The sequence below is a fragment of the Stomoxys calcitrans genome, chromosome 3, assembly GCF_963082655.1.
Source record: "Stomoxys calcitrans chromosome 3, idStoCalc2.1, whole genome shotgun sequence".
NCBI lineage: Eukaryota > Metazoa > Arthropoda > Insecta > Diptera > Muscidae > Stomoxys > Stomoxys calcitrans.
This window is the reverse complement of record NC_081554.1, coordinates 132,157,738-132,173,185: the sequence shown is the minus strand read 5'-3', so window position 1 is coordinate 132,173,185 and position 15,448 is coordinate 132,157,738. Positions and strand designations below refer to the sequence as shown.

Below are 15,448 nucleotides of genomic sequence, written 5' to 3'. Positions count from 1 at the left end.
TACGCTGATCAAGAATATATATACTTTATAGGGTCGGAAATGGATATTTCGATATGTTGCAAACGGAATGACAAAATGAATATACCCCCATCCTTCGGTGGTGGGTATAAAAAAGAGGCTATTACTCTAATTAATTTTCATCTTTTGTGCCATTTCCTTTAAAGTGCTGAGTGATACGTAACCCAGCACTTTTAAGTACTCCTTTTATTTGGAACAACGGGTTTTGGGCGGAAAATTTATTCAATGAAATATTTTCAATTACACTAGTTAAAATTATATAATATTTTATAATTCAATTTACAGAATTGATTAATAATTAATGTTACGTAAACAAATTTTAATAAAAATATGTATTTTTATAAAAGTATTCAAATTTGTTTTTACAGAGGAGCACAATACTATTATTTTGAACACAACTGTATATGTAGACTATAACTGTCAAATATGAGTATTGCCATTAATTTAATGCACTTGCTTTGGTCCCTTCTTCCACCTCATTCAACGATTTCATTCTAGAATTCAGATTTTAAGTTTTTAAGAATTATTCACAAGAAACCCTTTTTTGAAGATGTGTGTGATTGTTTCTTGTTCGACTCTTTTTTTTTTAGTTCGTAAACAAAACATTTCAAAATTTTTATGTTTTCCCATTTTTATGGTTTCATTGCAGAGATGGCAAAGAAGATGGTTTGTGCTCTATGATGACGGTGAGCTCACATATTCAGTGGATGAACATGTAAGTAGAATCATATTAGATGTACAAATAGCAACAACACCGAAAACTTTATTTAAGCTTTTTAATTCACTGAAAGACAAATCTTGCCAAAATACCAAGTTTCTTAATTATAGATTTATATAGAATAGTGTAAGAATAAAATGGGGTATACAAGAATGCTCGATCGATAATGTGGAGGATATACATACATGAGAATGTTTGTCTTCTTCTCCTCAGCGGATATATAGTACCTATTCTCTAGTTAAAACTGAAGAAGTAAATGTGTTAACTTGTACTACGATCAAGAAAATTTTATGTAATTTTAAATAATTGGAATATTAGGGTTTGAAAACCCTAACACATCTCCCGATTATAATTTTTATCAGCCATTTATCGAAACTTGTTAAAATCGGGCAAACTATATGCAACTCAACAATTAAGTTGTATGTTAGGTTGAAAAGCAGGTGCGGTAGTTAATCTGCCCCATACCACTATGCATATACACCTAAGCCAGTAATCGGCTTGTTGTGCGCTGTAAATACTAAAAACAAAAGGAACCTCGAAAAAGAAAATCTAAGTTAGGAAATCCGTGGTACTTACAAAATCCTTAATTGTTTTCCATGCCACGCCCCTAAGTTGGTTCATGTCTTTTATTGTGTCCCCACCTAAGTGCCGATATCTGTTAGACGCGAAAACCAGAAAATGATAAAGCGTCTCATAACCTTTCCCGCATGCCCTACACATGCTATCACTTGCTGCACCGATTTAACATAAGTGAGCTCGTAATCCTATGTGTCCCGTTGTGATACCGAAAGCTATACTGACCTCCTTCTTACTTCCTTTCAGTAATAGCCTCGTCTTCTCACGATCTGGATCCCCCCATAGGATTTTCGCCGTCCTACCTACCGCTGTTTTACAAGGTTGCATGCGCATACGTCGCCCGCGCCCTTAACTCGGACTGCGTCGAAGCGAAAGGCATCGGGTTAACAACGTTTATTGACGGCAGTCCTCTGGTTTTCACCGCCAAATCGTCTGCCCTTTCATTCCCCCTTACTCTGTTATGGCCCGGAACCCAAACGATGTGGAATGTGCCATCCCCTCTCCTTCTTACATTGCAAGACTGTTTGTGGCCTTACCGTCCTGGTTGTTATTGCGCTTATGGCAATTGTTCTGTCAGTAAAGATGTTCACATTTGATATCCTCATGTTCACACTGAACACCACACCATCTCACGCATTGCGTGATCGCCCGGATCTTCGTCCGCAGAATTGTATTATAGTTAGGCAGTCTAAAACAGAGTGTGCCTCTGGCAGCAGTGCCTCGCACTTGACCTCAAGGTTCATCTTAGGAATCCGATCGGAAACCTCTTCCCTTCCCTCCAGGTTTCGTATCGTCGCCTCGATTATACAATACCAATTCATTCTCCCATCGCCTTTAGTCTCATAGCCGCAGTGGCTGCCTAACACTTAAGCTGTATGCCAATCGGTCGTATATCCAGAATAGGCTCTAGTGCCCTAATGGGCGTGGTCCTCATCGCTCTGCCTATGCTAAGACAACATATTCTCTGAACCTGTTGTATGGTCCTTATGTTTCACTTTTCTCCATAGCAGTCCACCAAACTACTGAGGCGTAGGTAAATATTGGTGTTATCACGCTCCTGTAGAGCCTGTGGACTATGCTCGGATTCAGGCCCCAATTCGAGCTTAGGGCCCGTCTACATAGTGGCCAACATCTGTGAGCCATCTCAGTACGTTCCTAAATGTGACACTTCCAATTCAGTTTCCTATCCATGATCACACCTAAGTATTTGACCTTGTCAGATATCGAAATCGTCTTATAGAGGAAACGTGGTGCGTTAAATTGATTTCAGTCTTCTCTAGGTTAACATTGAGACCCCTGGGTCTAGCCCAGTCATATACCATATGCAAAGTACTTTCTGCCCTTCCATATAGCTGGTTTGGATCCTTACCACTTAGAAATGGTATAACATCGTCTGCGTACCAGACGGGTTCAAATCACTCCTCAGTCAGAAATCGTAATATGTCATTTATTGTGGTCATCCTTAGGAGTGGCGATAAAATGCCCCTCTGTGGTGTACCTTATGCCACTCTCATCCTTATATTTATGTCACCGGGTCCACCCGGTACTGGTCTAAGGATTGGACCAGTGTGTCGATCCGTACATTGTTAAAAGCCCCTTCTTTGTCAATGCATACCGCCAGTGTGTACGTTTTGGCATCGAAGGATTCTTCTATTTTATGCCCCACATCGTGTAGGGCAGTCTCCACCGACCTTCCCTTGAGGCATGCTGTTTGCATTTGAGGAGTTCGCTGGATGTCCTACTCTTTATCATGGTGTCCTCAATACGTTCCATGGTTTTGAGTAGAAAGGACGTAATGGTTATGGGTCTGTAGGCCTATGGTGTCGCAAAACTTGCCTTGCCGTGCTTAGGTATAAATACCACCCTTGCTCCTGCCTGGCTTTCAGAGTATATGCAAGTCCTAAGCACGCCGTGAAAATATTGGCCAGGTGGGGCGCCAGATAGTCTGCCTCCTTCTGTAGTAACGCCGGAAATATTCCATCAGGTATGGGTGACTTAAATAGTCTGAAACTTCTCATGGATTCATTCACCATAAATTCCGTAATTTTAAACCTTCGATCAACATCCTTACTCCAAGATTCCGGTGTCTCCATGAGTCCCTTCGTATCCTGTGGAAAAATCGTTTTCGTCAAAAGCCTCAACATTTCCTCCGTTGTCTTTGCTTTCACTTACATGTCATCTACTTAAGTTTTTGAGAGAAACTTTTTTATCTTGGCAGCTTCATTCACGTTATCGACCTGTTCGCAGAAAGGAACAGGAGACACGTTTTACCGCTCTGGACAATGTAAATTATCTGGCCCAAGTCTTCTTCCGAGTTGTCTTTTGAATTTTGGCCAGTTGGTTTTCAACTTATTACGGAAGCTTATTGGATTCCGCGCTGGCCGTGTTATTCTAAACCTACCTAATGTAGCGATAGTCTGAGAAGGAATGCTCCAATCCTAAATCTCATCGATTAGATTTTCCGAACATATTGTCACATCTAAAACCTCCTCCCTAATCGTATTAGCAAATGTAGCGGTGTTACCAATATTAAGTGTTATTAGGTCCGTAGCATTCAAGAATTCTATTAATGTTGGTACTACTCCACGAAATGTGGTGAGAGCATCGCACCCTAGTAATACCCCATTGGCTGTCTGTTTTGCTTTCCTTACCAACCGTTGCAGCTCCCACGTAGGTGGCGGTGATGAAAAGTCAAAAGGCAGATAAAGTGTTGCCAGGTATGCTCCACTGTCTGCCTGTCTCACCACTGTTACATCCAACATTGACAACTCTGGGGAAAATATATAATTCAAATTTTTTTGACAAATTTTTATTCAGTCCATTAACTTTGTTCTGGGTCGGTCCGGGTCATGGCTCCTGAATTAAGTTTGTTGTAAGTAACGCCATTTTTGCCATTTTATTCTAATATGATATCCATTCAATATGGTTGTTTAAAAGCCTTCGTAGAGTAGGGTGCAAAATATTTAATGTTGTTTCGAGCATTAATCAACTTGGTTTGAAACGGCATGCGATTAGTGTGCCTTTGAGCTTAGAAAGCGAATTGAAGCTGCGTGGAAAGAATTCCAACAAATGTTTTTCAACAATCTGATATCATCGCTGCACCATGGGCGAAATGGCCTACATAGCGCCTCAAAACTAAATTTTCAACTTGATTAAAAGCTTTCAAATGGTATCGCAATCGTTCACAAACGTTGCACTGATCTTAGAAACCAGTAGAACAGCTGTAAGCTGTCAAACCCAACATACGTTTCAGCGAGCGCATACTAAGAACTTTCGCGTTTTTTCCATTATCAAAGAACAGAACACCACATGACGAATTTCAGCCAAATCGGACAAAAATTGCGGCTTGGAAGGGCTCAAGGAGTCAAATCGGGGTAGATCTTTTGATATGGGAGCTATATCTAAATATAAACCGATATGGCTCATATGCAATCCGCAGCGACCTACATCAATGTTAAGTATCTGTATCACAGGCGGACGGACGGACGGCCATGGCTTGATCGACTCAGAACGTCGAGAAGATCATGAATATATCTACTTTATGGGTTCTTAGACAAATATTTCGAGGTGTTGCTAAACGGAATGACTAGATTAGTATACCCCCATCCTATGGTGGTGGGTATAAACAAAATATCTTTGTGACCTGTGCTTATATGTTATAGGAAAATATATTTATTAAGGTTGCTCATACCAAAACTGAAAAAAAAAATTACGAATTCTCGTGGACTGGAACTTACGGGATTCAAGTAGATTCAATATAGTTTTTCCATCATAAATTATTGTATTGTCTCGTGATTATTTTTTGGTATGCATCATCTGCGTACACCTGCAACTTTTCGAGACATTTTTAAGTTTTTTGAGAACAATGTCGGTCCTTAGGCTAAAAGTTTAAATAATATAGTGTAAGCCAAAATAGAGATAGGTTTATATGCGAGCTATATCAGATCAAATTTTTTTCTACCAACAAAATTTCAATGAAATTTTTTAAGAAAAAAAATTCAAAGAAATTTTTTAGGAACAAAATTTCAATAACATATGTATATTCTAAAAATAAAATTTTAATGAAATTTTCTGTAAAGACTAAAAAGGAACAATTTTTTTTTATGAAAAAATGTTTAAGACTTTTTAAACAAAATTTATTATTAAAATTATTAAAAGTTTCTTTGAAGTTACTTTTTTCATGAACATTTCTCGAAAGCCAAACATTTAACAAAATTTTCTCTAAAGACTTAAATTTGGGCAAACAAATGTACAAAATTGACAACTTTTGGAGTTCTTGATTCTCTTTAGAGAAAATATTGATATTGTTATTCTTTTTTTCAATTTTTTCATGAACATTTCTCGAAAGCCAAACATTTAACAAAATTTTGTCTAAAGACTTAAATTTTGGAAAACAAATATGTAAAATTTTATAATTTTTGTTCTTTTTCAAGAAAAATTTATATTATTATTCCTTTTCATGTTTATACATAAAATAAGTGCACATGATGGGTAATTTAATTTGCCCAAATTTTGGCATTGAAATGCTTTTGTAATATAACAATTTTACGAAAAATGATTTTCTTAAGGAGTATGTAGGAATAACTGTGGTAAAAATTGACAAATCAAATTCCCATAAGGTTGAAAAAAAGACAAAAACTTCCTAAATTGGGAAATCTTTTAAAACAGGCTAGAGTCCTATTACACGCAACTTGTCAGCATGCATCAAAAACCATTTTTGGTCGATTTATATGACGTTCTATGAAGAACTTGAGCAGGTAATTTGAGCAGAATGTAGATAGTTTTTTTTATAAATTTTGGTCAAAATATATTTTCTTTAAATACATCTAAAAATAATATTTGTTTAATGTGTTCAATCTGTGTGCGAAGTATTTTATGGAAATCAAAACACTAGCCAGGTCGCCGAAATGATTGACAAAATAATTAAACAGCCCCATCTTACTATAAATCTAATGGTGGTTTCGATTGTGCAAAAAGTGAAGCATCTTTTCGACATGTCGCAATGAAATCGAAATTTTGTGTTCGTTTATCCAAAAAAATTGGAACCCCACACAGAAAAAATGAAAAATTTGCTGAAATTGAAAAGGAATTTGTGTTATTGATTAACAGTTTTGCAATTCGGATTTATGATAAGTGGTTAATAACCATTTAAAGTGGTTATTAACTCAATTTGAAATTGCCATTTCTTTTATTGTATATTACGTTTTTACTGTTAAAACAAAAAACTTTTTATTTCATTGGATTTAACTACGTATAAAACATGAAAAATATTGCTCAAAAGTACTTGCATTTTTTCTTAATAGTCCCAGGATTCTAAAAAAAAAAATAAATTGTAGATTTCATTTTGAGACTCTCTTCGTTCGTAATAATACGTTTATAATAATCTGTAAGGAGTATTTTAAATAATATAATTTATATACATACATATTTGAAATAAATAGTAATAAATACGAATCTTAGCATTTTGCGTGGAATACCACGAAATCTAGATCCACATGTGTTATCTTTCATCATCAGCGCTCAAATCAGTATAATCTATATATGGATGATAAAATATTAACATAAGGTAGTATTTCAGTGAAATCAGATTATAAATGTGCCTTTTATTGGGCCAAAATCAAGATATCCGTCAATTTGGCAGCTATAGAAAAATTTCGAAAAACTCACTTTCCCAAATTTCGGCGACATCGGACAATAAATACGCCTTTTATGAGTCCAAAGCCTTAAATCGAGAGCGGTCTATATGACAGCTATATCCAAATCTTCACCGCCAATTTTAAGAAGGATGTCGAAGGTCCTAACACAGGTCACTGTCCCAAATTTGCGCCTTTTATGGGCGCAAGACCTTAAATCGAGAAATCGGTCTATATGGCAGCTATATCCAAATCTTCACCGATCTGGGCCAAATTGAAGAAGGATGTCGAAGGGCCTAACACAACTCACTGTTCCAAATTTTGGCAAAATCGGATAATGAATGTGGCTTTTATGGGCCTAAGACCCCAAATAGGCGGATCGGTTTATATATAGGACTATACCAAGAAATAGTCCGATATAGCCCATCTTCGAACTTAACCTGCTTATGGACAATAAAGAATCTGTACAAATTTCAGCTCAATATCTCTATTTTTAAAGACTGTAGCGTGATTTCAACCGACAGACGGACGGACATGGGTAGATCGTCTTAGATTTTTACGCTGATCAAGAATATGTATAGACTTTATAGGGTCGGAAATAGATATGTCGATGTGTTACAAACCGAATCACAAAATGAATATACCCCCATCCTTCGGTGGTGGGTGTAAAAATACATTTTATGTAGCAATAAAAACCACACTTCTAATTGTTATACCCTACACCACCACTGTGGTACAGGGTATTATAGATTTGTGCATTTGTTTGCAACGCTAAGGAGAAGAGCTATACCCATCGATAACTATACGGATCGGCTTAGAATTACTTCCTGATTCGATTTAGCTATGTCCGCCTGTCCGTCTGTCTGTCTGCCCATGTATTCTTGTAATCAAGGTACAGGTCGCATTTGTTGTTCGATTTTCACAAAATTTTGCGTCTCTTTTTTGTCCAAGGACGAACGCTATTGATTTTGAAAAAAATCGGTCCAGATTTAGACATAGCTCCCATATATATCTTTCATCCGATGTGCCCTTTTAAAGCTGTAGAAGCCTAAATTTTGGTCCGATCCTTACAAAATTTGGCACAAAGTGTTTTTTTAACGTCCCATTATGTTTCCAAAATTTCATTGAAATCGGTCCAGATTCAGAGATAGCTCCCATATATAACTTTCATCCGATTTGACCTATATAGACTGTAGAAGGCACAATTTTGGTCCAACCTTTATTAAATTTGTCACAAAGTGCTTTTTGTGACGTCCCAATATTTGTGCAAAATTTTATCAGAATCGGATCAGATTTATATATTACTTCCATATATATCTTTCATCCGATATGCCCTTTTAAAGCTGTAGTTGCCACAATTTTGGTTCCATCCTTACAAAATTTTGCAGGAGATGTTTTATTTGAAGTCGCACTACATACAAAAAATGTCATCAAAATCGAACCAGATTTAGGTAAAATTCCCTTATATATCTTTTATGCGTTCGACTTTTAAGGTTGTAGAAGCCACAATTTTCGTCCCATTAGTTAATACACAATATATACTATTATATAACAATTTAATTCGTACAATTAAAAATATGTTCAACGTATTTCTTATTTAACAATTAATTGCCGTAATACAAAAACATCGATTTTCTATATCAAAAATAATGAAAGAAATTAACATCTATTTTGAAAAGATTTTTATAAGTCAATGTCATGTTTAATTGGTCAAATTTAGGTCAATATTTTTTTTGTGCACCACCGGGTGTAGTTTTCGTTTGTGGTGGTGTTGCCTACAGAAAGTGGAAAAATTATGCATTTCCTACACCGTTCCAAGTCTATTGTGTTCAATGTTTCACTCTAAGTCAGCTGCTATCATTTTATGGACACCTACACCAAAATAACGGAGTTCACTGATTATTATAGAAGACAAAATTTGTTGAATGTTTGGAAAAAAGGCGGCAAAATATTAAAAAAATGTATATAAATATGGAAAAAGTGACCCAGACCGCGGTCACTTTTTCCATAAGCTAATGGCATACTAGATGTATTGCTAGAAGTTCTTAATCCGAAGACGAGAATGCGATTTTCACCGTATTATTTGTAAAATGTTGTCCCGTATTAGTCTAACATTTGTTTCTGAATTAAAATCACCTTAAGATATCTGCACAAAAATATCTAATCGGCAAGTTTACAAGGTTTAGCTCTTGTTTTATGACCAAATGTCACGGCAGATGAATGTCTTCCTGAACCCATTAGTGACTAATATTGTCCATGTGCGAAAAAGTGCGAAATTTTAACCATTTCGCAGTTACGAAAAGATTTTGAGAATTTTTCGATTTCGAACTACAGTGGATTGCCAAAACTAATAAGGCATGCTTAAATCAGTCTTAAATAAGATAACAGCGCTTAAATGCCTACAAATAGAAGGACCGTATGCCTTCTAAAGTGAAGTTTCTAAGAGGACTACCCTGCAACGGCTTTATTCACAAAATTTGATGAAGTCTTACAGTAGGTTTATTTGACAGTTCTATAAAGGAAATCTGTCAAATAAACATATTTCAAAGCTACTTTATATTTTGTGAACACCGGTGTTAAAGTTTGACAACGGATTCCTCTATAAAGGAAAAAAAAAAGATTTTTCAAAGCTACATGAAATTCCTCTACCGTTTTTTTTGTCTTCATTCTGAAGTACCCCATAATATATATAGGACACACGTGCGTGCCTATTGAACTTTTGATGTTTTCAAGCAGTAATTTTGTCTTCTTAAGGCCGTCAATGTCACTGAATGTTAAAAAGATATAAATATGGAATTCGAAGAAAAGGCCTCACGGATGTAAAACAAGGAATAATATCAAGAGCCGAATTCGCCGCCTTTTGCCGCTGGGAATAGGGAGCAATGCGCAATCTCAAAGCATTTCCTTGTGGTAGCACCAACATTACCAAGCGGATGACAGAATTCTTGAATACTTACGACCTTGTAACACTAAATATTGGTAACACCGCTACCGTTGTTAATATTGGGTTGCCCAAAAAGTAATTGTCGGTAATATAGTAGTAATATAGTCGGCTTTGACAAAATTTTTCAACGGCTTGTGACTCTGTAATTGCATTCTTTCTTCTGTCAGTTATCAGCTGTTACTTTTAGCTTGCTTTAGAAAAAAGTGCGCGAAATGTTGATTACATTTGTTTGTTTGGCGTCAATTTTATTGAAAGAAATTTATTTAACAAACCGAATCAACGCTTGTGATATGCACCTTAAACGCAATGAATTCGATCCGTTTTTAAAACTAATCATAACTGGAGATGAAAAATGGATTGTTTACAACAACGTTAGTCGAAAACGATCATGGTCCAAGCATGGTGAACCAGGTCAAACCACTTCTAAGCCTGATATCCACCAAAAGAAGGTTATGCTGTCTGTTTGGTGGGATTGGAAGGGTGTGGTATATTTTGAGCTGCTTCCAAGGAACCAAACGATTAATTCGGATGTTTACTGTCAACAAGTGGACAAATTGAATACAGCCATCAAGGATAAGCGACCAGAATTGGTCAATCGTAAAGGTGTCATATTCCACCAGGACAACGCTAGACCGCACACATCTTTGGTCACTCGCCAAAAACTGAGTGAGCTTGGCTGGGAACTTTTGATGCATCCACCATATAGCCCTGACCTTGCACCATCAGACTACCATTTATTTCGAACTCCTTCAATGGTAAAACTTTCGCTAATGATGAGGCTATAAAATCGCACTTGGTTCAGTTTTTTGCAGATAAAGGCCAGAAGTTCTATGAGCGTGGAATACTAAATTTGCCAACAAGATGGCAAAAGGTTATCGAACAAAATGGCAATTTTATATTTGATTAAAGTTCATTCTAAGCTTTATTAAAAATGCATTTACTTTCTTTAAAAAAATCCACAATTACTTTTTAGGCAACCCAATAGAATTAGGGAAGTGGGTTTAGATGTGACAATAGGTTCGGAAAATCTAATCGATGAGGTTCAGGTTTGGAGGGTCTTCATGGAGCATTTCTCCTCAGACCATCGCTACATTAGGTTTAGAAGATCACTTCCAGCGTCGAATAGGATAATCTTCCGGAAAAAGGTGAAAACCAACTGAACAAAATTCAGAAGACAACTCAGAGAAAGACTTTCGCAAGATAATTTATGTAGATTGTCCAAGCATAGAAGACTTTGACGACAATGTCAACAGAATTACGACTGCAATAGTGGGACCTTTCGAAGATACTTCTCAACTTCAAGAAAGGAAATAAGTCGAAGAACAAAAGTGGGCTCTTGTGGGTGACCACCATAAATAAACTTTTACGGATGCTGACTAAGCAGGAATTTGAACCCGTCTGCTAAGCAGACGATATTGCAATTCTTCTGAAGTAGAAAGGAAACTGAATTAGAAATATCTAATTCATCAGCGTACAAAGTGTAAGTAGGCACTTCACAAATGCAGTCCATGATGGAGGTATACATATAAGATTCCGCCCGGCCGCACTATGTACGTTTTTTCCTACGTTATTACTAACAACTAAAACTGCCAAACAATAAAAACGGGCGATCGAATTTTGCGTAGTCAAATGGATTCTACAAAATATTACAGCTTCAATTTGAGCAATCAGTTCGGGCTTCTTAAGAAGTCAATCCGGGATCGATTTGTATGAAAGCTATATCTGATTATGGATCGATTCAGGCCATTCTTGGCTTGGATATGGGATAAGAATTGCGCCATCAAGAGGCAGATGTTGGCGGTCTTAGGAAAGGTCAGCATTCAAAACTTTATCCAAATCTGGTAATAATTGCGCCCTAGAAGGAGTTCAATTCAACGCCCAGTAGGCGTGGCTAAATCATATGGACTCAAATTCTGTCAGCGTCGTTTTGATGCCCTCACTGCCACTGGTTCAACATTTTGGAGTTCTTTATTTTGGATTTTTTTCGTTCCTTCATCGGGCCTAGCATTTCCTCATTTCCCGGTTTTCGCGGCAAAATGACATCGTCATTTTTTTGGTAGCACAGAATTTTTGACTTTGATTTTTTTTTTTTTTTGAGGATACTACTTAGTATTTACATTTATTGAAGTGCTTAACGCAATTCACTGTCCCATATTTCAGCGAAATTGGGCAATAAATGTGAATTTTATTGGACTAACACATTAAATCGATAGATCGGTCTATTTGGTCCATCTTTTAACTTAACCTGCCTGGACAAAGTTTCGGGACAATATCTTCATTTTGTAGCATGGTTTCAACAGACACATGATTCCGCCCACCCCTGTCCTTCGTATAAAGATGAACGAATGCCTGGATTCAAATACCGTCGTGAACATCAGAAACAAATTTCAGCGGTTCAGGTACCCAGACATACGGACCGCTGATCAATATTTCGAAGTGTTACAAACGGAACGACTAGATAATATATATACACCCATCATATGGTGGTGTACAGTGGAAAATAATTTTTGGATCTATTCTTAAAGTGTTGTACGCGTAATAGAAAATGTTGCACCTGCCAACTTTAAAGCTCTTGAGCAGACTTTGTACCGTTCAGAACTTAAGAACACAAGAAAAATTAAGACAAACAAGAAAATTGCAAATATTTGGTCCCATAGTTTGCATGTTCCTTATAGAGGCTGAAAAAGTAAAATCGGTCTTGCAATTCGTTTATTGTTTAATTTTTCTATGTCAAACTAAAGGAATTTTGAGCATATGGCTATCGAACTGCCATCAAGGGATAACTTTCTCCTATTGCTATAAATCTAAATTTTTCAACATTTAAAACAGTCTCTTGCTCAAAATTACTACCGCGGTGTTGAGTTGGCCTCCTAATATTGTCTTAACATACTCCCAGCCTATTATGGTAGTTACAAAAAAATTAAAATTAGGGGATGTAAACAAAGTTTTAATAATAACAGGACCGATTTGCACTATTAATAATAGTACTTTAATTTTTTTGATAAACCTCACCACTTTGCTTACTCAGTGCGGTGTGAAAATTACCGAAACCAGTGTAAACTCAATGGCAGTGAGAATGCTGAACGAACGAACGACACTTGGAGAAGTCTATTCCTTGTAATACCGTAGGTTTAAAATATTTATCATTACAAACAAATTGATTAAGTTTGTGCTGCATTGATTAGACTTTTAATTGTTTGTTAAAATCTAAGATTCAGTTAAAAAATTTTGCATATTTTCTCTAGCAGACACTTCTAGAGCATTACTACCAAGCAAGTTCTTTGTCATAAACTGGATAAGGAATGTGTGTAGCGAACGTCGTCTTGTAATGTTGTATCCCGATTTCCTTCCGTGTTAATTTATTTTGACGTTTTAATTAAATACTGGCCATAATAATTTGGGTCACTTAGTTCAAAAAACAGAAAATGCATATCTGACAATTTCAATCTTTGTGGAAAAGGAAATGAAAAATTTACCATATGCGCCGAATTCATGTCTTCGAACGCCTATTTTTAACAACACCTATTTTTTGTTGTATTTCTGTTTTTTTTTTTTTTTTTTTTTTTTTTTTTTTTTTTTTTTAATATGTTGCAATCGTCTACTTAACTTAAGAAATTCACATATGACGGGCCGGCAAAAATGGGACTTGTGTGTACGGGTATATACTGCGTTTTTTGTTAAGCATTTCTCACGCTGTGATTTGCGATTAAACTTTGGCGATTTAAGATTAAATTAATAAGCTGTTATTTGCCTCCTTTCTGCACTCGAAAAAAAGTAAAATAAAAATTTCATATTTTGTACGTAGTCCATAGCCTTTGATAAACCCTGTATCGTCGGGTCAAGAACATTTTTGCTGAAATTAGAAAATGTATCCCAAATTCATTCTCATTTTGTAAATTAAAAAAAAAACAAGTAACAGCGTGCTAAGTTCGGCCGGGCCGAATCTTATATACCCTCCACCATGGATCGCATTTGTCGAGTTCTTTTCCCGAGTTCTTTTCCCAGGATATAAGAAAAGAGTTGCTCTGCTATTAAGACGATATCAAGATATGGTCCGGTTCGGACCACAATTAAATTATATGTTGGAGACCTGTGTAAAATTTCAGCCAATTCGTATAAGAATTGCGCCCATTGGGGCTCACGAAGTAAAATAGAGAGAACGATTTATATGGGATCTGTATCGGGCTATAGACCGATTCAGACCATAATAAACACGTTTGTTGATGGTCATGAGAGGATCCATCGTACAAAATTTCAGGCATATCGGATAATAATTGCGACCTCTAGGGGTCAAGCTGGTAGCTATATCAGGTTATGAACCGATTTGAACCGTATTTGACACAGTTGTAAAAATGCAAAAATAAAATACGTCATGCAAAATTTTAGCCAAATCGGATAGGAATAGCGCCCTCTAGAAGCTCAAGAAGTCAAATCCCCAGATCTGTTTATATGACAGCTATATCAGGTTATGGACCGATTTCAACCATACTTGGCACAGTTGTTGGATATCATAACGAAATACTTCGTGCAAAAATTCATTCAAATCGGATAAGAATTGTGCCCTCTAGAGGCTCAAGAAGTCAAGACCCAAGATCGGTTTATATGGCTGCTATATCAGGTTATGGACCGATTTGAACCATACTTGGCACAGTTGTTGGATATAACAACAAAACACGTCGTGCAAAATTTCATTCTGATCGGATAAGAATTGCGCACGCTAGAGGCTCAAGAAGTCAAGACCCAAGATCGGTTTATATGGCAGCTATATCAGGTTATAGACCCATTTGAACTATACTTGGCGCAGTTGTTGGATATCATAACAAAACACGTCGTGCAAAGTTTCATTCCAATCGGATAATAATTGCGCTATCTAGAGGCTCAAGAAGTCAAGACCCAAGATCGGTTTATATGGCAGCTATATCAAAACATGGACCGATATGGCCCATTTACAATACCAACCGACCTACACTAATAAGAAGTATTTGTGCAAAATTTCAAGCGGCTAGCTTTATTCCTTCGTAAGTTAGCGTGCTTTCGACAGACAGACGGACGGACGGACAGACGGACCGACATGGCTAGATCGACATATATACTTTATGGGGTCTCAGACGAATATTTCGAGTAGTTACAAACAGAATGACGAAATTAGTATACCCCCCATCTTATGGTGGAGGGTATAAAAATTAAGTTGTTAAGCAAATTCAAATGTCATTGTACATTTTGATATATGGATCCACTCCCATATCAATCGGTTATCGGAATCGGGATCTATCAGAACTCAATGTGCCAAATTTAACCAAATCGGATGAAAAATGCCCATTTTAAAAGCTCAATACACTATATCGGGAGATCGATCTATATGGCTACTATATACAAATATGATCCAATCCGGACCACATTTGACGGGAATGGGTAGGAGTCTGCCGAAGCTCCCTGTGCAATTTTTTTCCGAAATTGGGTAATAAATGGATCTTTTATGACCTTAATACCCTATATCGGCAGATCGGGAGGACATCCGATTTTGATGGAATTTGAATCATTTGGAAAAAAAAATTTAGA

General features: G+C 36.6%; 1 protein-coding gene across 8 annotated transcripts in view; it reads left to right on the top strand.

Annotated features, from left to right (window-relative positions):
• The window catches only part of LOC106085824 (protein outspread), a 561,373-nt gene that overhangs the window by 422,942 nt on the left and 122,983 nt on the right, over positions 1–15,448 (top strand). For all 8 annotated transcript variants that reach the window (XM_059364395.1, XM_059364394.1, XM_013250248.2 and 5 more), the window contains one exon: positions 668–733. In XM_059364395.1, coding sequence (XP_059220378.1) covers positions 668–733 — 66 coding nt within the window. The remainder of the gene's footprint in view (positions 1–667; positions 734–15,448) is intronic.